The sequence below is a fragment of the Globicephala melas genome, chromosome 9 (assembly GCF_963455315.2).
Source record: "Globicephala melas chromosome 9, mGloMel1.2, whole genome shotgun sequence".
Classification (NCBI taxonomy): domain Eukaryota; kingdom Metazoa; phylum Chordata; class Mammalia; order Artiodactyla; family Delphinidae; genus Globicephala; species Globicephala melas.
Window position 1 is genome coordinate 58,009,136 of NC_083322.1, and position 27,303 is coordinate 58,036,438.

General features: G+C 36.5%; 1 protein-coding gene and 1 pseudogene across 11 annotated transcripts in view; one reads left to right on the forward strand and one right to left on the reverse strand.

The window, feature by feature from the left end:
• The window catches only part of PPP1R9A (protein phosphatase 1 regulatory subunit 9A), a 327,785-nt gene that overhangs the window by 268,644 nt on the left and 31,838 nt on the right, over window positions 1-27,303 (forward strand). For 7 of the 11 annotated variants that reach the window (XM_060304610.1, XM_060304615.1, XM_060304611.1 and 4 more), the window contains 4 exons: window positions 1,913-2,009; window positions 2,707-2,878; window positions 23,669-23,826; window positions 24,338-24,635. In XM_060304610.1, the coding sequence (XP_060160593.1) occupies window positions 1,913-2,009; window positions 2,707-2,878; window positions 23,669-23,826; window positions 24,338-24,635 (725 nt within the window). The remainder of the gene's footprint in view (window positions 1-1,912; window positions 2,010-2,706; window positions 2,879-23,668; window positions 23,827-24,337; window positions 24,636-27,303) is intronic. The other 4 variants (XM_070046346.1, XM_070046347.1, XM_070046348.1 and 1 more) reach the window with 2 other exon arrangements.
• Window positions 16,534-16,625, reverse strand: LOC115853980 (small nucleolar RNA U3; annotated as a pseudogene).

Sequence of the window (27,303 nt, forward strand, 5' to 3'; positions counted from 1 at the left end):
GAATAGTTGTGTGTATCTAAAGAAGGTTTATATCCAGTAATTTCATAATATCTAGTGGAAAAGAAAAGGTGACCTCAGAGTCATGCCCCTAAGGAGCATAGTTAATGCATAAATAGACATTAAGTTTTAGAAATCTCTTGCATCATTTTTCATATGCAATTATAGTTTTTCTTCTATAATTTTTTGGCAACCTCCTGTTTTGTTGTTGTTGTTAATCATTAATAGTAACTGTTAAACCATTTGAACCTCTATCCTTTTTGAAACATCTGTGATTTAGAAGCAAGAAGCCCAGCTGAAGTCATGCAGAATGACTATTGGATAAAGTACTTACAAAGCAGCAACTGGGGCCTTGATGAGGCTGCTTCTATGTCTATTCTTAGAATCAGTTAACTTCAGAATTTTCCCACTACAGATAGTGTAAATATTGACTAGCAAGACCTCCTGCCCTGCCAGTTTCCTTCTTTCAGCTGTTGAGAGAATCAAAAGGGCCTTGGTTCACTGCAGTAAGAGACCATCACCACACTCTGCTTTTAAATTTCAACTGCTATTTCTGAGCTAATGCTGCTTTGCTTCCATCTGTTGAATCTTGGTGTAATTTCAGGGAGACTGACCAGGGAGATTTTTACGGATTTTTTTCAACAGTTAACTTCTGGCTAACTAGAATAATAGAAAGTAGCACCAGTATCTCATCTGGTCTTCTATGTCAAGCCTTAAAAGCTAAGCATAGGGCTTCCTTGGTGGCGCAGTGGTTGAGGGTCCGCCTGCTGATGCAGGCGACACGGGTTCGTGCCCCAGTCCGGGAAGATCCCACATGCCGCGGAGTGGCTGGGCCTGTGAGCCATGGCCGCTGAGCCTGCGCGTCTGGAGCCTGTGCTCCACAACGGGAGAGGCCACAGCAGTGAGAGGCCCGCGTACTGCAAAAAAATTTTAAAAACCTAAGCATATATGTAAGAGTCACCGTAACTATTATTTCCTATCATGGAAATAATGTTTGTAATGTTTAAAAGATATTGCTATAAAAAGTGTATTAGAAAGGGGGGAATTGTTCTTATGACCATGAATTCACTACATCACTATTTTAACTCTTTTTACCAAAAATATACCTAACTCTATTTCATGTAATAATTTTATAATAAATTCTACCAAATTTGCATATTGCATTCCAGACTTTTAAAACGGAGGTATTTCTCCTTCTCCCCATATTATCCTCAGGCATGTAGTGACAGCTCCCCCTCAGTGTTTCTGACCCAACAGCCCCTCTACTGCCATTTATAGGAAGCAATCTTATTATAATTATCTTTTTAAAACTCTTACCATCCAGTTCCATCAGTTTACTAGGTAAATGTGGAATTATATCTACTTGACATGTAATTATCTCCACTAAATTATCCATCATGGGTCATTAGTTCAGTAGCTTCTATCTAAATATGAACGGGTGCTCTAGAGTCAGGAGCTACAGATGAAAATCTTAGTAAGCAGGATCAAAGCATTTTTCTTTACTTGGTAATCCATTAAAAGTTTTTTTTGTTTTTTTTTTGCGGTACGTGGGCCTCTCACTGTTGTGGCCTCTCCCGTTGTGGAGCACAGGCTCCGGACGCGCAGGCTCAGCGGCCATGGCTCACGGGCCCAGCCACTCCACGGCATGTGGGATCTTCCCGGACCGGAGCACAAACCCGCATCCCCTGCATCGGCAGGCAGACTCTCAGCCACTGCGCCACCAGGGAAGCCCCCATTAAGACATTTTATTTGCTTTCATTACTAGATACCTTTTCTCTGTGATTGAGTTTTGTTTATTTAAACAGCTGTCTAGTTACTTATTTCACTGTGCAGTTCATTGCTTCTGATAGGAATTTTTACATTTCCTCATTTGTTGAGTGTTTGATGCAATGAGATCTATTATTTTCTTCTTAAGAGAACTTGATTTCATCAAAAGACAGGAAGCAGAAAGAAAGAAAATAGAAGATTTGGAAAAAGCTCATCTTGTGGAAGTTCAAGGCCTGCAAGTACGGGTGAGTTATATGCTCAAAGCCACTGAGTAATAGGGCAGCCAGACAAAAGTATAATTTGAAAAGATACATGCACCCCCATGTTCATAGCAGCACTATTTACAATAGCCAAGATGTGAAAACAACCTAAATGTCCATTGACAGATGAATGGATAAAGAAGATGTGGTACATGTATACAATGGACTACTACTCAGCCATTAAAAAGAATGAAATAATAGAGATTATCACACTAAGTGAAGTAAGTCAGAAAGAGAAAGACAAATACCATATGATATCACTTACATGTGGAATCTAAAATACAACACAAATGAACATATCTATGAAACAAAAACAGACTTACAGACATAGAGAATAGACTTGTGGTTGCCAAAGAGGCGGGAGGGTTGAGGAGGGAAGGACTGGGGGTTTGGGATTAGCAGAAGCAAGCTATTATATATAGGTTGGATGAACAGCAAGGTCTTACCGTATAGCACGGGGAACTATGTTCAATATCCTGTGGTAAACCACAATGGAAAAGAATTTGAAAAGGATATATGTATAACTGAGTCACTTTGCTAAATAGCAGAAATTAAACACAACGTTGTAAATCGACTATGTTTTAATAAAATTTAAAAAAAAAGAATAGGGTAGTTTTGCCTAGTGCTTGGAGAGAAGTGCTGATTTAGGGTTTCATGAATAGATATTTTTTTTCTCTCTTAGATTAGAGATTTGGAAGCTGAGGTGTTCCGGCTACTGAAGCAAAATGGGACTCAAGTTAACAATAACAACAACATCTTTGAGAGAAGAACATCTCTTAGTGAGGTCTCTAAAGGAGATACCTTGGAGAACTTGGATGTCAAGCAGACACCTTGTCAAGATGGCCTAAGTCAAGGTTTGTTTAACCTAACCATAAAAAATGTTTTTAATGACTGTAAAATTTGGCCTTACATTCTTCTTTTTTTAACTCAGAGATTTAAAAGTTGAAAAAGTCTTCCTGCTGTGGGAAAGAAAAATGGGCTTATCAAAATAGGAAGTTATAATTTTTCTCTCATCTTATCAAAAATAAATCTTTGATGTAAAGAATTAACAAAATTCCAAATCGGACAAGTCAGATATTATTTTTAAACCACCATAAAATTGATAAGCTTAATAAACTGCCTTAAATTGATAGCTCGTCCCATATAGGGTGAGTTACACTACTTAAGTATTAATTAGTAAGGCTTAAAATAAGTGATTTTTAAGTCCCTAGAAAGAAGATCTTTTTCATAACATCAGAAGGCTGACTTCTAGCACTTGGAATTCACTAAGAAGTTCTGTGTACTTTTCTGCTTTTACCTCGATGTCCTGTGTATACGTCTCATTCTTTCCTGTCAGAGACCAAATCAGACCAGAACACGGGAAGCATTTTGTATTGTGAATGGCTGTCTTCTTTCATACACCAACCATAAATAAATCACTTATTTGCTTCCCTCACACACGCCCGTGCATAGACTGTGTGTATAAGAATGTGTATGAATGTTTTAATACGTATAGTGTATTTATAAATTAGAGGATGTATAAGAATTTATAACGATAAATGCACAGGCGGACATAAAACTTTTTATTTCATCTTTTAAAATAGGTACCTAGTAGACCTTAGAAAAAGTGAAAATAAAAGAATGTCATGTGGCAGCATTGTCGTGAAGGGACTGACAACTCACAGGCAGTGGTTTGACATGCAGTAAAACTGTGATCACTAATGAGCTGTTTAATTCTTTGATGCTCTTTCGCACATATTAAAATGTCTCCAATGAGATTTTCCTGATAAACAAGTGTTTATATCATATCGTTAACTTTCAGAACTAAACTCTTAGCCGTTGAAAGTGAGAAGTATTGGAAATTTTCATTTAAAAGTAAAGTGGTATTTAGAGATTTGCATCTGTTCACTAAGTTTATATCCTTTTGCTGTGTTTTCCCTTACTAAGACATAATCTGTAAATAATGCCTCCCAGGCAGTTAAAGAAGAGTATTTAGCACCCACATTACCACTAACTGAAGAGGTATGTGACTTTAGGAAGGTCATTCAACTTCTCTGGCTTGGTTTTTTACTATGTATAACATCAAAATGGCAACACTTCTTTCTTCTCCACCCTAAAGGGTGTTTGAGGTGAAAAAAAGAAATTTTATTAGAGCTTTTATGGAGTTACAATTTTTATATCTGGAACTCGATAAGATTGTTTTCTTTAAAAAGTCAGAAATCAAATCAATGTGTTTTTTTACCTTTTTGAATATTTTAATTCTTCAAATTCGTCGTAGTTTATAATAAATATATATTCCTGCTATGCCATACACAAAGTATGATCAGTAACCAGTAGCTTTCCACAGTCTAATTCATTTCTGTTCATTTCTTTTAGTTCAGAAATCTGTATCCTGTCAAACATATAATTAATGGTATTTATTAAATTATATTACTACAGAATATCAGCAAACTATACTATAAACATGCTGATTTGGATTAAAACCTTACATTTCTTCTGAACCCTTTTTCTTCTCTTCTACACCCTCCATTTTGCCACATAATTATCAGTTTCCCTAGCAACACTGTCGGTTCACGGTGAGATGCAGAGACTACTAATTCTTCCTGAAACCAATCCATGCTTGTGCAGTAGAGGTAGAATCAGTCATCTCAGACATTAGTAGCATACATATCAAGCGGTACTCTTCCAGTTTTGCTGCCGAGGACAGTCAGTGATAAATCTCCTTGAATTTCAGTTGCTTGATCACATAAACTAAAATGGCTTGGTCAGTAGCTAGATAGGAATGCTCTGGAAAGCACTTTTCTAAAGTGATCCTTTGCTTCTGTTGCTAGGGAACGCTGAAGTCCTAGAGGTTCAGAAAAGGAAGTAAAGCCCCGGACCAAACGCAAGCCATTTGGTATTTAATGATCACCCTCCCCCCCAACACACACCTTTTTGCAACAGGATGGGTACAGCGGTTGAAGTCAGTTCTGCTAGTCTGCGCCCTTGAGGTGCAGTGCTTTACCTCTCCACCTCCTGTGGACTGTCCAGTTCTGATTTGTTTTCCAAGCACTGGAGTGTTTTATTGATAGGATGAGTGGTTTAGCATCTTTTTGGGTCTGAGGCAGCTCAGTGAAGCAAAAGGATTATCAGTTATAGGTCAGTGAAAATCTATGTTAGAATGAAATGTGAAAGAAAAGGAAGGAGAGAGTGAAGGAGGCAGAAAGGTAAGAGGAGGAAAGGAAGAGCATGTTAGCAGCTGCTTCTTCACAAGAACTCATGTTCTTCTAGGAACGAGAGTCCCAACTGGGGATGGATTAATTATGTGACTCTCGATATTAAATTATTGTACATTTTAGAGTGATAAAACCGTTTTCAAACCATGCAAAAATTTGCCACAGTTAAATTTATATCCAAACATCATATGTATGGTTCTTTCTATAAACTAAGCCTACTCAAGTATCTCATTAAAATGTTGACAGATTGGGAATTCCATGGAGGTCCAGTGGTTAGGACTCTACGCTCTCACTGCTGAGGGCCCCGGGTTCAATCCCTGGTCACCAAAAAAAAAAAAAAAAAAAAAATGTTGGCAGATTATATATACAAATATATTATTTAACACATTCTGATACTTTTTTCTTAAAATCCATAAAGCAACTATAACAATTTCTTTTCACCAAGAGATGAAACAAACTCTAAATCCCTTCTAGTTTACACCAGTATGCTGGTCAGATACTAGTTTACATGTGTTCCAGGATGTGAAAAATGACAGTTTTGTCCCACTGCCATGTTTCATATTTATAATTTCTTAGTGTCTGAGTAATGCTGGTCTGTATAAGAGTTCTCTACCTTGTATCCACAGGCCCCGAAGTGACTAGAAATGTCTGTGGCCACTCAGATATTCAAGTCAGGATTAGAAAAAGAGCAGAAAACAGGCATGTTAGAGAGATCTTGGTAGGAAAAAGGGTTGTAGTCGTAGTTTGATTAACTTCTCTAAAAAACTCACTTAAATACCATGCTCTTCCTGAGGCAGGTGAAGGGTTTGGTATGAAACAAATAGATGATAGAAACATTTTAAGAGATGAGAGGGAGTTTGAAGAAGAGAAAAAAGTGAATAAAATTAGAATAATTTTTTTCCTGATTCATAGACCTTATGTTAAAAGTGGGACCTTATGTTAAAAGTGTGTCATAGGGTGTTCTTGGAGTAAAAGTAGTCTTTGGATGCCGGAAGAAGAGCTTATACTTAATTCTGTAAGCATTGTGACCCATTAACAGTTTTGTTTTTTCTCAGAAATTAAAAACTCTTTTAATGGAAAAAGATAACATTTGCAAAGTCAACAGTAGTGATAACAAACAATACTTTAACACAATATTGTAAATCAACCATACTTCACTTAAAAAAATTAATTCTTGGGAACTGATGTAGTGTTTCTACGGGCCAGGCAGTGTTTTAAGTTACAGCAATTCATTTAATCCTCACAACAACCCTAAGAAGTAGTATTGCTGTCATCCCATTTTACAGATCAGGAAACTTCAGATGCAGAAATTAAACCATCTGTCCAAGGTCACTCAGTGAGCAAGAGGTAGAACCAGGAGCTGGACTCATCCAGCTCCACAGCCCATTTTCTTAACTATTCAACTGAACTGTACTGGTTTTCTGGAGTCTGCTGCTTCTCCTAGACAACTGATAGGAACTCTTTGCCCCCAGAAAAGGCTGAAATCATAGGAAGTCAGGAAATCCAAAGCAATACCGTTAATAGTTTTGAGGCATAACAGGAACTGGGTCACTGCTAGGTTTGTAAGTGTAATTCAAGGATCCCTTTGAAGTTTGGGCATTAGTACCAAATGCTTCTTTTATTTCACACCCATCTACTCAGCCAGTGGGGCACTGATTAGATAACACTGCAAGTTATCTTCTCCAAAGTATGAACATGGAAGATGGTATATAAAGCATTTTATCCTTAGTTCTTTTAGTTACTTACTATTTCTTAACTCTAATGAGAACTGTGCAAGAAGAAAAAAGACTTAAATTGCAAGATAGAGGATTACAGGAAAGTCGAGACTTTCATAGTAAATTGTGGCTGGAATTAGTCAATCCTGATTTTTTTTTTTTAAGATTTGTTATTTATTTATTTATTTATTTATGTTTGGCTGCATCGGGTCTTAGTTACGGCATGCAGGATCTTTTGTTGTGGCTTGCGGGCTTCTCTCTAGTTGCATTGTGCGGGTTTTTTTTCTCTAGTTGTGGTGTGCAGGCTCCAGGGTGCTTCGGTTCTGTAGTTTGTGGCATGCAGGCTCTCTAGTGAGAGACGCAAGCTCAGTAGCTGTGGCGCACGGGCTTAGTTGCCCCGCGGCACGTGGGATCTTAGTTCCCTAACCAGGGATCGAACCCACGTCCCCTGCATTGGAAGGCAGATTCTTTACCACGGAACAACCAGGAAAGTCCCAATCCCAATATCTTTAAAAATAAAAATATTTCTTAGCTACTTTTTAGGTAATTTAAGAATATCCTAGAGAAAGGAGCATAATGATAATGAAAATAATATCTTCTTGCTGTTTCTCTTTTCCCTTACTCTTTTTCCACAAAATGGTTCAGCTGTTGCAATAAGACCCCAGGTTTCTTTTTTTTTTTTTAATTTTTATTTATTTATTTATTTTGGCTGCATTGGGTCTTCATTGCTACCCACGGGCTTTCTCTAGTTGCGGTGAGTGGAGGCTACTCTCCGTAGTGGTGTGCGGGCTTCTCATTGCGGTGGCTTCTCTTGTTGTGGAGCACTGGCTCTAGGCACGAGGTCTTCAGTAGTTGTGGCACACGGCTCAGTAGTTGTGGCTCATGGGCTGTAGAGTGCAGGCTTGGTAGTTGTGGCACACAGGCCTAGTTGCTCCGCGGCATGTGGGATCTTCCTGGACCAGGGCTCGAACCTGTGTCACCTGCACTGGCAGGCAGATTCTTAACCACTGCACCACCAGGGAAGTCTCAGGCCCCAGATTTCTTAAAAGTAGATCTCAGATAGTAGTCCACATTTGAATCCTGAACCCAGTAAGCATCGTCCCAAACCTGAGATTTGTGGACATATCAGTAGAACTCTGAGCCTGCTTAGATATTCAGGCCAGGTAATTCTTTGGTCAGTAGGCCCTATCGTATGGTATTTGCTTATTGTGACCCATTTGTTAGCTTATTGGTTTGCACTGAATCTGATTTTCCTGAATTGAATCGTTTTTTTGTAACTTACTCATATTTAAATAAAGTCTTTATCAGGAAGAGCAAGGGGAAGTAAACAACTGCCATTAAGGGTATTTGCCTTTTTCACCACCTGTGTGTTTTTAAATTCTTATATTTCATTCATCATGCACTGTCTAGAAATAACTTGGAGCGACACCTTTATATGACAGGAGAGAGTGAATTGAAAGTGGCAAGATAAAGGAGAACAATGAGGCTGAGGACAGAGTAGAACCAGATATGATGCTACAAGTGTATATACCATATTTTTATTATTTCTGAAGCTAAGTCTTTCATTTGGCTGTAAACTTTCTAGTCATCAGAAGGAGATGGAAACCCTGGTCCATTACATCCTACACAGTGTTCATAAGATTAAGATAAACCATCTGCTCAAGAGAAGTATAACTACTGGTACAAATAATGCATGATTTGGAGCAGTGATATTAATATTGATAACATCCTTACAGTAGATCCACTGATGATTGTATTAGGGCATTTTCACACAGTGAACCTCAGTGTGGACTAATGGCATCACATAAATATACAATGTACTGTTCAGTAAAGGCAATTTAAATTACTGAGAGGAGAGGATGTATAAGAAATGATGGTACTTAGCTCTCTGTTGACCTAGGTTGGTGCTCAGGTGCTCTGTCATGTATGTCAGGTCAAATTTGTTAACCATATTCAAAACTTCTAGAGTGTGTTACTGAGGGAGCTGCGTCAAAAAATAACACTATAATTGTAGATTTATCTGTTTCTTCTTTTGGTTATGTTGGTTTTTGCTTTATGTGTTTGAGGTGATGTTAATGGATACATACAATTTAGAATCGTTATACCTTCTTGGTAGATAGACCTCTGATCATTAGGAAATATCCCTCTTTATTTCTAGTAGTTCACCTTGTTATCGATTTTGTTTGAGATTTGAAGAGCTGTATCAGCTTTCTTTTAGTAAGTGTTTCTGTGTTATCTTTTTCCATTCTTTTACTGCAAATTTTCCATGTCTTTTATAAGCAATGGCTAGTTGTTTATTTCTATTACAGTCTCAATCTTGCTTTTAAAAAATTTTCTCAATCTTCAAGAGGCATTTAGAACGTTGCTATTTAATTTATTTACTGATATATTGAGTTTAAATCTAACATCTTACTATTTGTTTCTAATCTAACAAAAAATCTTCCTTTGTTCTTTTTATCTGCTTTCTTGCCTTCTTTTGGATTAATCAAGTGGGGATTTCTTTTCTTATTTACTTTTTCCTATATTAACTTTATTCTTTGTGTGGTTACCTACAGATAAAATTTAGAATATTTGCTGGAGAGGATGGATTGACTATTCATTAAGATGTCCCCATTCAACTGTTGTGGGGGGGTTGTTTGTTTGTAAACAAGTTTATTAACATGATTAAAAACATTTTGGGGGGCTTCCCTGGTGGCGCAGTGGTTGAGAGTCCTCCTGCCGATGCAGGGGACACGGGTTTGTGCCCCGGTTCAGGAGGATCCCACATGCCGCAGAGTGGCTGGGCCCGTGAGCCATGGCCACTGAGCCTGCGCATCCGGAGCCTCTGCTCCGCAACGGGAGAGGCCACAACAGTGAGAGGCCCGCGTACCGCAAAATAAAATAACAGCATTTTTTGAATAATGACAAAGAATTTCTAAACATGAAAGAATATCGGTGGCTATACCTTATATATAACCAATATTTGAAATTGAATGGGCAAGCGTTTTTGCCAGTCTTCCTTTTATTAAAAAAAATCCAGTTATTGGTTCCATGTGAAGTCATGACTTGTCTTGTTTGGGAATGAGTCCTTACTGCAACTAAGCATAAAAAAATATCTTCCATAATTGGAGCATGACCTGCATTACCAAGTAAAAGAGTTGGTAAAAATCCTCAAAGCGTTGGGGATTTGTTTTTTCTTAAAAACAAGAAAACATTCTTTTTATACAAGTGTTGTAGTTCTTTGTGAGCTTTTAATAAATATAAATTGTCAGTAAGTTAGAGGTTATACTCCCTGGCAAATGCCTTGAGTATGGTTTTCTGTGTAGCTAATGTAGTATAGATCTGTATATTTAACAGTTAGGATGGATATGGGGTTAATACAGGTTTCTGAGGTTTAAACTAACATTATTGTGTTCTGGAATAGAGTTCCTCCTCTACTCTCAGATGAGCGGAGTGAACGCCCACTGGCTGGCCAGAATTCTCTTTATTTAAAAAAAAAACCTACTTGTTCACAAAGGTAAATGTTGAATCCAGAAATGTATTTTAAAGTCTACATATATATTATCATGACCAACTGTGTCTATGTAAGAAACACAAAGTTGGTTCAGCATTTTAAAACTCATATAATTCACACATTAACTAGAGGAAAAATGTATATAATCATTTTATTAGATGAAGACAAACACTAAAGTTGAACAGTTATTCATGGTAAGAAGTTTATTAAGCTAGAAATACATAGGAACTTTCTTAACTTGTTATGTGAGGCTAACAAAAGTCTCTATCAATCATCATATTTAGTGGTCAAATGTTAAAATCAAGAATTTCCTTTAAAATTAAGAATATTTTTAACATTTCACCACTAAATGTTTTTTTTTAATAAATTTATTTATTTATTTATTTATTCTTGGCTGCATTGGGTCTTCGTTGCTACATGCGGGCTTTCCCTAGTTGCGGTGAGCAGGGGCTACTGTTTGTTGTGGTGCACGGGCTTCTCACTGTGGTGGCTCCTCTTGTTGTGGAGCACGGGCTCTAGGTGCGCAGGCTTCAGTAGCTGTGGCACGAGGGCTCAGTAGTTGTGGTTCACGGGCTCTAGAGTGCAGGCTCAGTAGTTGTGGCTCATGGGCCTAGTTGCTGCACGTCATGTGGGATGTTCCCATACCAGGGCTCAAACCTGTGTCCCCTGCATTGGCAGGCGGATTCTTAACCACTGTGCCACCAGGGAAGTCCCCCACTAAATGTTTATTACCACATCTATTCAATGTTATCCTAGAGGTCCTAGCAAGTAGTAGACAAGCAAAAGAGATAAAAAAATACAAGGAGTGAAAAGAGGCAAAACTATCATTATTCACAGATAATAAAATTGAATACATAAAAATACTCGAGCCTACAGGTCATTAGAATTAAGAATTTAGCAGGGTGGATGGCTCTTAGAATCATAAGACATCAGTCAACTCTGACAAAAAACGTAACTTCTTAAAATATAAATTTATTTATTTATTTATTTATTTTTGGCTGTGTTGGGTCTTTGTTGCTACGTGCGGGCTTTCCTCTAGTTGCGGTGAGCGGGGGCTACTCTTCATTGTGGTGCTTGGGCTTCTCGCTGCAGTGGCTTCCCTTGCGGAGCACCGGCTCTAGGTGCGCGGGCTTCAGTACTTGTGGTTTGCGGGCTCTAGAGCGCAGGCTCAGTAGTTTGGGCGCACGGGCTTAGTTGCTCCGTGGCATGTGGGATCTTCCTGGACCAGGGCTCGAACCCATATGCCCTGCATTGGCAGGCGGATTCTTAACCACTGTACCACCAGGGAAGTCCCAAAAAACGTAATTTTTTACAAGCTACCATTTATGATAGCAACAAAAAATATAAGGTAGCTAGTATGAATTTAACAAAAGAACCTCAAGACCCATGAAAAGACATTCAAGAAGACCCATATAAATCAAAAGAGATAGGAAGCCTGAATACTGTAAAAATAATATTATGCCAAATTAATCTATGTATTCCATACAGTTTCCATCAGAATTTGAACAGGGTTTTTTGTTTGTTTGTGTTTTTTTTTGGAACATGACAAGTTGTTTCTAAAATGTAGGTGGAAGAACAACTTGACCCAGAATAGTCAAGATACTCCTGAAGAAAACCAAGGTGAGGGAACTTGTTCTTTCAGATGCTTAGATTCATTGTAAAGCAATAGTATTAAGACAGTGTAGTGTAATCTGAGCAATTGACAAGTAGACCAGTGCAACAGAATAGAGTCTGAAACAGACTGATCCATTCATGTTAGTTTGAGAATGATTCAAAACTGACATTGCAGATTAGTGGGGCAAGGATGGACTAACAAATGTCTGGGAAAATTGACGATTCAAATGGAGAAAAATGAAATTGGATCCCATGAAATAGAATTCATTCATGAAATAGATTTCAAATGGATTGTAGTCTCAAATATGAAAGGCAACATTTATAACTTTTAGAAGAAAATGTAGGAGAATGCTTATGCGATCTCTTATTTAACACACAAAAATCCAAATCATAAGAAAAGTTTGATAAATTTGACCACAGTAATATTAAGAAAATCTGATCATGAAAAGATACTATAAAAACATAGAAAGAGAAGCCAAAAATTGAGAGAAGATATTTACAGCCCATGTAACTAAGAAAAAAGATTGTTATCGTTATCCAGAATATACTTAAAACTTTCCCCAATCATAAGAAAATACAACTAACATAATAGAAAAATGGACAGAACACATAAGCAATCTGTTCACAAAAGAGGAAACTCAAAGATTGGTGAACATAAATAAACATTCAACCTCATTAATAAAAATAAAATGATTGGCAAAGATAAAGTTTCACAGTAATATGTGATAGCCAGTATGTAGGGGAAAAAGAGAAAACTCATACAACTATTTTGTTAAAACAATTTGATATTATCTAGTAAAATGGAAGATGTACAAATTCTATGGCCCAATAAGTTCACTCCTGTGTATATATGTGCTCTCCAGAAATTCTTGTGTACCAGGAGACATGTTCAAAAATACACAGCAACATCATTCATAATAGCTACAGTAAAAATTTAATTAATTCTAGTCAAACCTTTCAACATAATGTTGAGCAAACAAAAAAAATGATTTGAAGAATATTATGTACAGTTCATTACCATGTGTATAAAGTTTAAAAGCAAGCAAAATTAATCAGTATATTCTTTAGAGATACTTTTGTGGAATAACTAGGAGAAAAAAACAGGGGTTATAACTAGGAACGGGACATAGAGAGGGCTTCAAAAGTACTAATTTTGTTTCTTCGGCTTGATAGTAGGTACATGGGTGTCTTTTTTTCCCCCTTCTATTTCTATATGACTTACATATATGGTATACTTTTTTGCATAAATAAAATATTTTAAAATAAAAAATATTAAGTAGCATAATTAAAAGATGAGAATGAGAAAAACCACAAAAAATTTTTAGGCTTAAAATATTAGTTTAAGATTTGTAAGAAAAAAAAAGCCAGCACCAGCCAGACATTTACATCGATAAGGAAGTTCATGAGGTGTTTGGACTCCTCCAAGAAATTATTTTCTGCTGAGGCTGTAACTGTGTGTTGTCTTTGTGTTTCCCTGAGCCCTCAATGTTAGTGGCTCTTTTCTGCTACCTGTAGATTTGAGGCCAGGCCAGACTCCTACCACCGCATCTGATTTATTTCCTGATAGAGTCTGAGAGGACATTAAACATTCACTTTTAGCACTGGAACCCAGAATTTTAAAAGAAGGTTAAAGACATGATTAAAGTCAGAATTCATGAAATGGAAAGTTATTAAAAGGAAAGTGAATGCTTACACTACATCATCAGGAGTGTCTTATACAAGAGCATGAGATACAGAGCAGTGAAGTAATTATTCCATGCTGTCATGTTGTTTAGTTCTAAATTGGGGCAGGGGAGAATTCTTGACTACATTCAAGCTTTCTTTATCATGCCTATAGATATAATTTTTTGGTAGACTTTCACAATTTTTATTTTTCCTGAACAGGTTATTTTCAGTAATTTTTAAAAATATTTATTTGTTTATTTTTGGTTGCGTTGGGTTTTCACTGTTGAGGCGAGCGGGGGCTACTCTTTGTTGCAGTGTGCGGGCTTCTCACTGCGGTGGCTTCTCTTGTTGCAGAGCACAGGCTCTAGGTGTGTGGGCTTTAGTAGTTGTAGCGCGTGGACTCAGTAGCGGTGCATGGGCTCTAGAGCGCAGGCTCAGTAGTTGTGGTGCACGGACTTAGTTGCTCCGTGACATGTGGGATCTTCCCGGACCAGGGCTCAAACCCATGTCCCCTGCATTGGCAGGCAGATTCTTAACCATTGCACCACCAGGGAAGTCCCTTCAGTAACTCTTGATCCCCAGTAAGTAATTTTGACCATGAAATATTATTGTACTAATTAAAGGTTGAACATTCCCAGTAAATCACTGTGGAAAATTTTAATGAACAAGCCAAATAAATGAGAAATCACTACTTATTGATTGTTTTCTGGCATATCATTAAAGCCAAAATCTGTTCTCTTACTCAAAAAGCAAAGCACCTAAATTGCCTGTCTAGTTTTGTGCAAGTTTTGCATCTGTCTATGTGTAAGCCGTTAAGACTTTTGTTGACAAATCAATGAGGCATTCAAAAGGAGGTATTTAGTGGCAAAACGGCAACTCTCCTTGGTTCATGTTTCTCACTGCATCTTCATAAGTTCACAGAAGTCACCAGACCCTTCGGTCATACTGATAATATGTATTAGTGCTAGAAGAGATCTAAAGTTGTTTTGATGGAAAGCAAGTTATTTTTTCAGAAGCTAAGTAATTTTCTGTTCATTTTAGGAAAAGTAAGCTACTTCATATTTTATTTTGGCTTTTGAATAAAATTCAATTAAAATAAAATTTTATTCAAAAGCCAATTGAACTGTAAAGGTAGGTTATGATCTTCTGGAAGTCAAGACAATTTTAACCCAACTATGGAATATAGCTCCTTTTCAAGGAAATGTCACAAGCTAGCTGTGTTTTGAAGTGTTTCTTATATTTTATAAATATGCTCTGGTTCACCGTGGAATCCTAATTTTATAGATTGGAAGACAGCATATGATTATGCTAAGGTAAGCTGACTAAACGAATTAGCTGGGAAATCAGGGTGGAGGGATATAAAAGTAGGAAGGAGAAGATGCTGTACGGGGTGGTTTGTATATGAAGTATGTGCAGTGGGTTCCTGTAGATTATTTAAGATTTCACTTAAGATGTCTACCAGCCAAGAGGGAAACACAATCAATCATGGGGTCACAGCATCTATAGAATTAAAACTCGAACAGCTATTTCTGGAATTAGGACCAGAAAATTCTCTTGTGTGCATGGTTCTGAACAGTCTGCCAACCATATTGTTCCAGTAGTTATAGTACTGAGATCCTTAAGGTTTTTTCTGTTAATATGGGGCACAGACATCAGGTTATAACTGAATTCTCTTAGGTGGACATGAAGTAATGTTCTACTTCAATGCTGTGCCCTGATTATTTCTGAGACCTATAGGAAATTCCACTTATGAGGAAAGTTAGGAAAAATTAGAACGTATTTGAAAATTTGAAACTGAAAACTCTGTTGCTTGTGAGTTTTCTGATGAAACAGAAGGGTTTGGGGCACCAAAAAGTCATTCTTATTTTTATTTTGGTTTTAATGTTTGATTTATTCAAGTTATATTATCAAAAACCTAGTTCTTTACATTTTAAAACTTGATTTGCAAATCACTGCTAAGTGATCATTGAATAATATTTAGTTCCTATTTACAGACTTAGCTAATTGAACATGTACAAAGATTTAAAATTGCATTTATAAATTTTTTATATTTGATTTCCTTTTTAAGTACTATTGTTAGCAACTGACAGTCTTTGCAAGTACTTAAGAAGCTCTTATACATCTGTTCTATTAAACTTACAAGTATTGTGATCTTTAAAGTTTTCTTAAATCTTCTAATGCTGTATTATGCAACTCAGTCTTCCTCTAGTCAAAAGATACTGTGCAAGTATCTTTTGCACAGTTTTGGAAGCCAACAATTATCACCTCAGGTAACTTAGGTTATTTTCTACCAAAGACGTAAAATCTTAGTTCTTCCCATACTAATCAAGGAAGATGTTATGTCACAGTATATAATTTGGGGACTTGCCTAACTAGCATGCTTGGAATTACTAATATCCAGAGATTATTGACAGAAAAACTGATTAGATTCCTATAAGCAACCCTGAGTGAGAATACAGAAGCTTGTTTATTGTTGTCATGGCAAAGACACTATAGTGTTAAGAAAAGGATATTCACATAAACCACCTGCCTAGACCCAAGCTCTGACATGACTTCATAGTCTTACTCACAGAAGTCTGCAATTCCCAGCCGGTTTGCCCATTTGATTTGATTTTACATTTCTTCAAATTTTGGGTAATGCAAATCTTTTCTATCAGAGTCTAAAGACAGCTTACAATGAAGGAGTCCGAAGATATTTAAATGCCCTGTTGTCTAAATCGCAATTCTGTATTCCTTTATGTTCTCAGAATCAAGCAACTCTTACAAGTATTTCAAATGATATATGATGGAATTTAGTTTTTTATATAGTTTTTTTCTGACTTGTAGTCACTTCTTCCATGGGTAGTTTAGCCTAGTGGCATTACTAAAGAGTCATTCCTGAGATATGAACTGTAGAAATGATCCCTGAAAGTATAGTCTTAAGAGATATAGACAGCAAAATTTGGACCTCTCTCCCCTTTGAGAATAGGAGTGTAGGTTGACCGTAAGCTGAAGAAGGCTAAGTTAAATATCAGACTGCACTGGAGAAGCACTACATTAAAACAGATTACCAAATTATGTTTCAAAACCATACAGATAGTTTTGAGATTGCATTTATTCATAACTAGGTAAAAAAAGAATTCCTCAATGTTTTTCAAAGATTAGCAAATGAAATATATAGTTCATACAACAATAAACTCAGACCTAATTAAAAAATTAAGAAACAGCAATAATCTTCTGCTTGTTCTAAAATGGTAAGAAATCAAATCAGCCTCCTAAAATTTCATAAATACTACTTGGGATACAAAATTTATCAGGTTTTGGGTGGCTATAAAGAATTCGACTATTAATAGAGTTCAGAGTGAGAGTTACCCATGGATGGGTTCCTAACCAAAGTGCTATCATAAGATGAGCTGAAGTTGTATAACTTGGTCTCAAATTACCATGTCTGATTCAGTACATCCTCCCCGTACAATACTGAAACAAAGTAGTAACTGGAAGGAAGCTAAACTATAGGGCCCTTATTTAGTCCCAGTCACCTGGCAGTGAAATAGCAAGGCAGGCAAACGGTCTCCATAGATGTGATGAAAGAACAGCCATCTCACATAGGGCAGGCTGACAGTCACAGGGATTTTGACAGAGTATCCTGAGCTGATACCAACATCTGATAATCCTGAGTCCTAGAACACTAGAGCTATCAGATTAGAATGGAATTAAGATGTCTGTAAAAGTAAATTTACTGAATATGTGTTTTTTCATTTTTATTAATTTTAACTACATAAGTAATATATAGACTTTTTTTAATACCTAATGCAAAAAAAACAAAACACAAATTTAACATTACAAATAAGACTAAAGTACCTGTTGACCAACATCTCCAAATCTAATATCTTCTTTGGAGGTAACCACCATTATCAGTATGAAGTATATCTTTCCAGCTCGCTTGCTATGCAGTTATATGCATATATTTACCGTTGGAAAAATGTATTTTATGTTGCTGGGATTTTTTAATATTTAAAATGAATATACATGTTGTTCTGCACCTTGCTTTAGTCACTTAAGAATATCTTGCTAATCTTTTTATGTCAGTAAATAAAGACATTTGTTGAGTGCTTATAATGTACTCTTTCAAGCATTTGTATATCTATTTAATGCATTTAGTCTTCATGACAATGCAGTTATTATTATGTTGTTATTATCATGCCCATTTTAGCAGCTGAGGATTCTGAGGGAAAGAGAGATTAGAGGAATTGCCCAATTTAGTGACAGAGCCACCGTTTTGGATTCTGTTCAAGGAAGACTAACTCCAGGTCTCCTCTCACGGCAACTATTGTACACCGCCTCTCTGAGGTACATTAGCCTACCTCTGAATGCGGTGTGTATCAACCCAAAGCCCCATGAGTCCATCTTTTGTGAACTTGCAGTGACTGAACGATATGCAGATACTGTTCAAGTTTAAAGATGCCACCGAGTGCCTCATTATGCTCGGCATTTCGGTTGATAATAGCACAAGCCAGGCAGTGTGATGGTATAAGGTGTGTGTGACTGTTTTTGAGGAGAATAATGAACGTAAGAATGTGGAGCAGACCCCATTGTTATGCTGCACCATTCCCCTACTTCCCTCGCAGCCTATGTCTGATCTGTGAGCAGCATTCCATTTACGTCAAAAAATAACGTCAATCTAGGGAAAAAACTGAATGACTCAGAGCATTACTGTAGAGAACTGGTCTCTGTGTGATATGATCTATAACATCCTAATTTCACAGAACACTTTTTATAACAGCTGCTAAAATTGTGATCGAATCCATTAACTTCTTTTAAAGGATCCAATGTGAAGCAATATTGAAGCTAGACTTAAAATGCAGGTGTACTGAGGTGGAGTCCCACCCACTCAAACCTGCATTATCATTAGCTACTTCATACCTTTTCTGCATTTGTCTGTCTGTATTTATTGATCCACTTGTATCTGCTCTTCTTTTGTATTTCTAGCTGCATTTGGGTCAGAGATAGGCTATTTCAGAGTCTGGAGGGTCTGAAAGAAAGAACAGAGAAGAAAGGAGAGAGGAAAAGGAAGTTTTCCTCTAATTCTAATGGACAGCAGAACAAGGTACACTGGAGACAAGGGGTAGAGGAAGAACCCAGGGTCTTGCGTTTATGAAAGTAGTGTTATGCTATTCTGTTGATTAAGATCTCTGTAGAGAACGATTGACAGTGAGAGAACATGGCCACCGAAGCCCTTACATTGAGCAGCTCATAACTTAGAAATGTTGACCCAGTTGGATTTCTCCTGCCACATCATCATCCACAAAAGTGACAGCTAATTTTTCTATGTAAGAATTTTATTCCTTGGATAAATACAAAGTCAAATAAAATCCCTCCATTTTATTTTTTCTTCCGATGCTATATCCTTCTGGGAATGTGCAAAGTTACCCCTTGACATGTATTTTTGTTTGGAACGTAGAGTAAGACTAAAAAGAAGTTTCGAAGAAGGTGGAAGGTGACTTGTGAAATTTACTTTCAGACTTGAGAGTGTCCTTCTAGAAAGAGGATAGGATTCTGAGGACTGAGCTCTATCCAGTCTTCCACAGATTAACTGTGATAAAGTCAGTACACAAGTTAGTGACCTGGGAGCCTTGGTTTTCCTACCTGAGAAAAAAGGCTGGGCCAGAATCCCTAAGGTTCGTTTGAATTATAGTGTTCTGATTCTTATATGACATGATAGAAAAATATAGCTTCTAGTAGTCATTAGATCACCCTTCTAGTTACCCAGCAGCATAATCCTGTACACATTTTCCTCCTCTCTCACACTAATACTCCTGAGGGGGTTGTTACTTGCGGTGTCTTTAGTAGTTGCTTCCTCTGGACAGCCATTTCTTCCAACTTCCTTCTGGTATAAGAGTTGTTGAAGTGAAAGTCCTTAGCTCCATTCCAGTTTTATAAAGCTTAAAAAAATTTTTTTCCTCAGGATGGGAATACAGATTACTGACTTATAACCCATTAATCACTGCTATAAAGAGGCCCTGAGATCTTTGTTTTCAGGCCCTCAAAAATTGTTAATTGGGTGTGATGAGTTGTTGGCCACTTGGATGATGGATTTAAACCACTGATTCTCAGACTCCAGCTAACTTCATGTTTAATAGGTATCATTACATGTGTGCGCTCCAGCGGTGGGCACCCAGTCAGTGCTAGCTGATGATAAAGCAAGCATACAAGATTGCCATTTGGGGGTTGTCCAACACCACCAGGACCAGGCAAATTACTGAACAGTAATGGGGCAGAAGCCCCAGAATAATTCTCTCTACTCTCAACCCTGCTGATAAGCAGTTCTCACGTTCCCTCACTTTGTTTGTTTAGCACCTAGTGATGAGGTAGCTACTGCAATCCTGGATGTTGTATACTATGCTAGGTCCTCCAGAGTTAGGTCTCTATTGCAAAAGGAACCATGTTTACAAAAGTAGAATGAGCTTCCTACTTGGTTATTTTTGTCACCAGGTAACCAAAGTTGTTACTAAACCAAAGAAGAAATCATCCGAGAAATAGTTTTTCTATAGTTTTCAACGTCTTCCTTTTTTATGCTCTTCCACGAATGTGGAAGATTAATAACATTTCATAATAACATGTTGGAGAAGTGAATTTTCTAGACTAGTCACATCATTTGTGAATTGACAGCTGAACACACTGAACTCTAATTGCATTAAAATCTTATTCTAATAATTTGTTGAACACTAGCTAAATTGGTATGTACAGACTAGTGGCCTAGGAGTCAGAAAACTAGAATACGTAGTCACGGCAGCTCATAAACTAGATATGTGGATGAGGACAAGACAGTCAAATTTTCTGAGCTTCAGGAGAGGAAAAAATATACTTGTCTGCTCTGTCTCTTGGGGCTGTTGTGAGGAACAAATGAGATGATGTATGTGACAGTGCTTGGTGTTATAAAATGTACAGTCTAAATATGAGATAGATAATTTGTAAGATGTGTGTATATGGCAGTATATCTAATTACATTATTGCATTCCTCCATGTGGTATTTCCACTTTTTATATGTAAACAAGAGCTGGTGAAGTTGATTCTCTCCCAATTATCACAACTCCTAATGGGCAGCTACAAGTTCAGATTTTATTGAAAAGAGGAAATTAAAGTGATCAAGGAGATTATTTTTTCTTCATTGACATGTAAAAAATAAAGGGACTACTGATAGAAAATATTTAGCTGTCTTTAAATATACTTGAATGGTCTGACTTTTCTGAATATCCACTTTTCTTTCAAGAAAGAAAAGGCAAATGAAATGAAAAGGCAAGCCTGTACATATTTTTATTCAGTGGATGTACCTCTCAGGGAAAAATATATTTAATTTTATTTGTTAGAACCATATGCCAAGTGCTAAGTTCCATAGGTAAGAAAGGTACAACCTGAGGTGCTTCCTTGTTTTGCTTTTATAATATAATATATTTAGAACATAATACTTCATAATATTTAATACTGTGAAAAGAATTTCCTGGGGGTAATGCTATTGTGAGAAATTGTTTTACTCTATTAATATCAGTACATATTAATATTTTCTACAGCTCAGTTATTTGCTTTATTCTTAATAATTTAAATCCAAGAAGCACTTGATCATTAATTTCTTGAACATCATGACTTCATTTAATGACTGCTGCTCTGAAAAGGTAAAATAGGGTTAATGACCAAACTTCATTATTTCTAAGGAGCGGCTACATATGCAAATGTAAGGAGCAATAGCATTCCAAATAAATTCAACTAGGGGAACACTTTTCCTCAGCCAGTGCCTATTCAGCCAGTGTTCGTGGGTAACCTACCCTCTTCCCTTTCAGAATTGCAACTTTTGAGTCCTGACTTAGACTCTGGGCAGCAAGATTAAGGGTGGGGAGAGGCAGACTAAAGAGAACTACAGTGGTTTTTCCCTCTAGCCTTTACCAGGTCATTTTGTGTGTGTTCCACTTCACTCTGTTTTTCTTTGAGTCTTTTTATTTAAAGACTTAAACACTTCCCTTTGAAAAATCAGTGTAGTTTCTGGTGGGGAGAGAAGATATCCAAGAAAAACAAAATGAGACAAAGACGCATACACATAACTTGGAATATAAACTTAAAAGTTAATAAAAGGAAATTGGGGGACGGTATTTCTTTTAACTTTTCAGCTCTTTTTTTTTTTTTTTTGCGGTACGCGGGCCTCTCACTGTCATGGCCTCTTTCGCTGCGGAGCACAGGCTCCGGACGCACAGGCTCAGTGGCCATGGCTTACGGGCCCAGCCGCTCCGTGGTATGTGGGATCTTCCCGGACTGGGGCACGAACCCGTGTCCCCTGCATCGGCAGGTGGACTCTCAACTCCTGCGCCACCAGGGAAGCCCCAGCATAATAATTTGACTTACATAAATCATGAAATGATTATCACAATAAGTTTAGTCAATGTCCATCATCTCACATAGATACAAAGTAAAAGAAAAAGAGAAAAAAATATTTTTTCCCTGTGATGAGAACTCTTAGGATTTACTCTCTTAACTGTCATATATAACATACAGCAGTGTTAATTATATCTATCATGTTGTACATTACATCCCTAGTACTTATTTATCTTATAGCTGAAGTTTGTACCTTTAACTACCTTCATCTAAGTGCCCCTTCTCCCACCCCCACCTCTGGTAACCAAAATCTGATCTCTTTTTTTCTGTGAGTTTGGTTGGTTGGGGGGTTTTTTTGAAGTATAATTGACCTACAACACTATGTTAGTTCCTGTTGCACAACATAGCAATTCGATATTTTTATACATTACAAAGTGATCACCACAGTAAGTCTGTTTACCATCTGTTACTATACAAAGATATTATGCTATTGTTGACTGTATTCCCCACTCTGTACATTTTATGCCCATGATTCATTTATTTTGTAACTGGAAGCTTGTACTGCTTAATCTCCCTCACCTATTTCACTCATTTCCATATCCCTTCCTCTCTGGCCACCACCTGTTTGTTCTCTGTATCTAAGACTCTGTTTCTGTTTTGTTATGTTTGTTCATTTGTTTTCTTTTTTAGATTCCACACATAAGTGAAATCATACAGTATTTGTGTTTCTCTGTCTGACTTATTTCACTTGGCATAATACCCTCTAGGTCCATCCATGTTGTTACAAATGGCAAGATTTCATTCTTTTTTTATGACTGAGTAATAGTCTGTTGTGGACACACACATGCACACGCACACACCACGTCTTCTTTATCCATCCATCTATCAATGGTCAGTTTATTATACTTCATCCATAATACTAGTAAATTAAGTACTTGTGGTGGTTTACCTGTTTTTTGTTTTTGGTTTGCTTGGATAGCCCGACCTTGTTTTATTTCCCCAGCTATCTTAAATTTGCTGTTGAGGTAAGTTCTTTGCTGGTCTTTCTAGAGAGTTCAAAGAAGCACAAGCTAAATTTTCAGAAACTCTGTTTTGGGTGGGAAAAAATATATTAAGACCAAAATGGTACAGTCCTGACAGTTACAGTCTTGGTAACTTTTGCTGTAGAACATTTATGCTGATGGTCACCTTTTGTTATCTGCTCTTGACCTGGCACCTGACTTTTTTAGTTTTTTTCCTTGATTTCTAAGATCTCCCAACTTTGATACACCTTCTTGTATCTTTGTTCATCCAACACTCCAGCATGCATTCTTGTAAATAAATAAATACAAGTGCGTGTTTTTAATAGTTATGTTGTAGAAAGGTTTTAATGGGCTTTGGATGTTAGATTTTTGTTGTTGACTTGGTCATCTTTAGTGTTCGTTTCTTCCCTTAGGCTTTGTACATTTCTCCTAAATCTCACTGGTTTCTTTGTTACCTCTATTACCAGACAGGCCGCCATGGTTGTCACCTGTTTCCTGCCTGGTATTACTGATAACCTTGAGATTTTGTTATCAGTGTCTATGGTCTCTGTCAGTCCTCTCCAAAGTTTTCACAGATTATTTTGCAATATTCTTTTCTTAGACTTTAATGAAGCAGTCCCAGAGACAGAACGCCTGGATTCAAAAGCACTGAAAACCCGGGCCCAGCTTTCCGTGAAGAACAGACGCCAGAGGCCCTCTAGGACAAGACTCTATGATAGTGTCAGTTCAACAGATGGCGAGGACAGTCTGGAGCGAAAGGTGAGTGCCCCTGACCGCTTTCTGACTTGTGAGTTTGGGCTGTATCCTTGTTCCTACAGCTTATTGAAGATAATGATTTTCCTGCAGCCATATTCTGTATTCTAGTTGGAAACAGCTGGAATAGTTCACTTCTTTGTCTCCTAAATTCTTATTCACCTCGATATATCGTTGTAATTCAAATTCTTTCTGTACTCATTTGATGAACTAATAACCAAGAGCATTATCCATATTGTCATATTTCATGATGGTGCTTTTGATATTCAGCTGTTGGTTTTATCTGATGGTAAATAATGAGTGTACAAGTCATTGTTTCTGTATGTCTTAGGTATCTGTGGTAGCTACAAAGGTAATATGGTGAATTGTTGTGAACTATGTAGTCTTATCTGTAAATCAACAAAAATGGGTTTTCATAGGGATTTACTAAAAAAAGGTCCATCTGATTTCAAAGTAAGTATCACATGGGACTGATGCTCAGTGGCATAACCTCCTTTATAATCTCTTATACCAACAGCCTTCAAACAGTTTCTATAACCACATGCACATTACCAAATCACTTCTGCCCAAGGGTTTGAGAACTTCTCCAGAATCAGATTCTGGTGCTTCATCCCTCACTCCAGTGGCTGGCAGTGTGCCCTTCTCGTCTGACCACATAGCTGAATTTCAAGAGGGACCCCTGCACCCAGAAAGGGAGCCTTCCTCCTCTACTGGGGGAGACACGTCATTCTCCTCTCCTTCAAAATCTGATCATGATATGGAAGAATCTCCTTGCCACCATCAAGCCACCACCAAGAAAATACTACAAGAAAAAGGTACCGTTGATTTTGTTGTTGTTTAGCTTCTGTTTTGTCTGACTTCACTAACACCTCAATTTGTGCCACGTAAAAACGGCTCTTTTCAAAAAACGAAAGCAACAAAAACAAAGGCCTGTGTCTTTTCATAGCTAATAATTAATACTGCATTCCTTTTATATTATGGGATAAGAGAACACCCTTCTCTCTTTATTTTACTTTTTTTAAATCTTTTCCTACCTGATTAGTATCTCACTTCTTCAGCTTTCTACAAGTTTACTATTGAAGGAAATTCTTCAGGAGGCCTTCGAGAGATTTTGTGTAATAGTAGCCCATAGTTTCGATAACTACTAACATAATCATTTAGAAAAAATATGTATATATGAAAGTGAAAACAATATAGGTCTTAACCCATTAATTGGTTTTTATTTAGAAGAAATTTTCACAGTAATTTATATTGCAAAGAATGTGATAGAAAAGCTATGATAAAGATAATGCAGGGAGATTAGTCAATAAATTTGAAAATATGCTCCTAGAATTAGCATCAGAATTTCATAGCAGTGTCAATAGATTATTGTCCTTTTAATTGTGGGCTTTAATTTATAGAAGTAATAAATTCCTGTTTAAACAAGTGAAATGATGCAGAGATATATAAAGAACAGGTTCATTCTCTTCCTACCACATCTGATGTGTTCCTTTAAAGTAACCAAGAAGATTTGGTTATATTATTTTCACATCTGAAATGCACATAGATATATATGGTGTGTTTGTGTGTCCGTATGTATATTAAACAAATGTGTATATATATATATATATATAAACAAAAATAATTTCTGGTGTGTGTTTTGTTTTATATACTTTTTTTTATAAAAGTGAATTCTACAAATGACATTCTGCAGTTTTGTTATACACATGATAATATTTTATGGACATCCTTCTGGGGCAATATACACAAATTTAAATGACAAGATAATCTTCTATAGTGAGCCGATAATATAACTGAGGCAATCCTTGTAGTATTGATGGACATTTAAGTTGTATCCCAGGTGGGGGTAGGTTGTTGTTGTTTATTTGCTTGTTTGCTTACCACTGTGAAAAAGATATAAGCATTCTGATGCTTTACATTCTTGTATGCTGATGCTTTCATTTCTGTAGAATAAATTTCCAAAAGTTGAATCGGTAGTCAGAGTATATTGTGCTCAGAGGAGAATGTATGGCTTTAAATGCTTTTATTGTAAAAAATAAATACTGAAAATAAATAAAATAAATATTCAAAATAAAGGGAAAGAACAACCAAAAAACAGAAAATAGAAAGGAGGGGATAATGAAGATAAAAGCTGAGTTTAATGAATTTTTATTAACATGAAAAGCCTACTCTTAACACCTCCACAAAATAAACACAGCAAAGCTATGTAAAAGTGAATAGCCCCCTGGAAGGACAGGTTAAGAAAAAAAATAAAGAAACCAAAAACACCCACAGCATTTGAAATGAGAAAGGAGATACAGAGGTTAAAAAAAATTTTAAGATAGCACGCCAACTCTATGGCAGATTTGAAAATCTAGAGGAAATAGAGGATTTCCTACCAAAATATAAAGTACTCAAAATGGTCTAAGAAAAAGAAAACCTGAATAAGCCAATAAGTACAGAAATATAAAATATATTTTTATAGCTTCCATTTAGAAAGGTACTGGGCCCAGGTGGTTTTATAACTGAATTCTGACTCACCTATAAAAAAAATAGATAGGAAAAGATAAAATAGAGCATCTATTTTATGTTAATTATTCCGGGAGATGTTTTTCATTTATTTTATGTAGCTAGAGTCTTAAAAACTAGTAAAGATCATGTGGAAGAAGAAAATCTTATTATACCTTAAGAAATATATCTTATTTCTTATTATATAAGAAAATCTTATATAAAATCTAAATGTAGATTCATTTTAAATATGATGCTCGTAAATTAAATCCAGGAGTGAAAATTACTTATATTCCATAATCATGTAGGGTTGATTATGGAAATGTAAGGATGGTTTAACATTAGAAAATCTAACTGTATGAATCATCATATCAACAATGGAAAAGTGAAGTGTTATAATATTAATAGACATTGAAAGGAATTTGATATAATTTTTCAGACATTTCCTATAAAAACTTGTTAAGTAAAGAAGGTATTAGGAAAAAATCATCTAAATAAGATTATTCACCAGAGAGCAATGACAAAACATCATACTGAATAGTGAATCTTAAGCCACACAAAACTAGCAGATTATTTAGAGACACAAACAAAATGTTGAGGTTACAAATGGAATGACAGTTAATTACTTGGGAGGAGTGTCAGGGAACGAAAATGGAAGAGAATATACTGGGGACTTCCTAGGTATAAACTTCATGGGAGTGGGGTGAGAAATGAAATGGGTGTTTATTTTATTGTTTTTCCTTTAAACTCTAAAATTATTTTATAAAATACTCTTGATTTCAGTAGACAATAATATATATACAAAGTTAACTGATAGACTCTATATGTCTAACATACAAGTAGCTTCGAAGAATTTTTTAAGTCAAGCATAGGCTAAGGTAATAAATCGTCAATTTATTGAAGAGAAAATTCATGTTACTTATAAAATATGAAAAGGTGATCAACCTCATTAGTGATCAGAGAAATAGTCATTTGAGTTAGATACCCATCAGATTA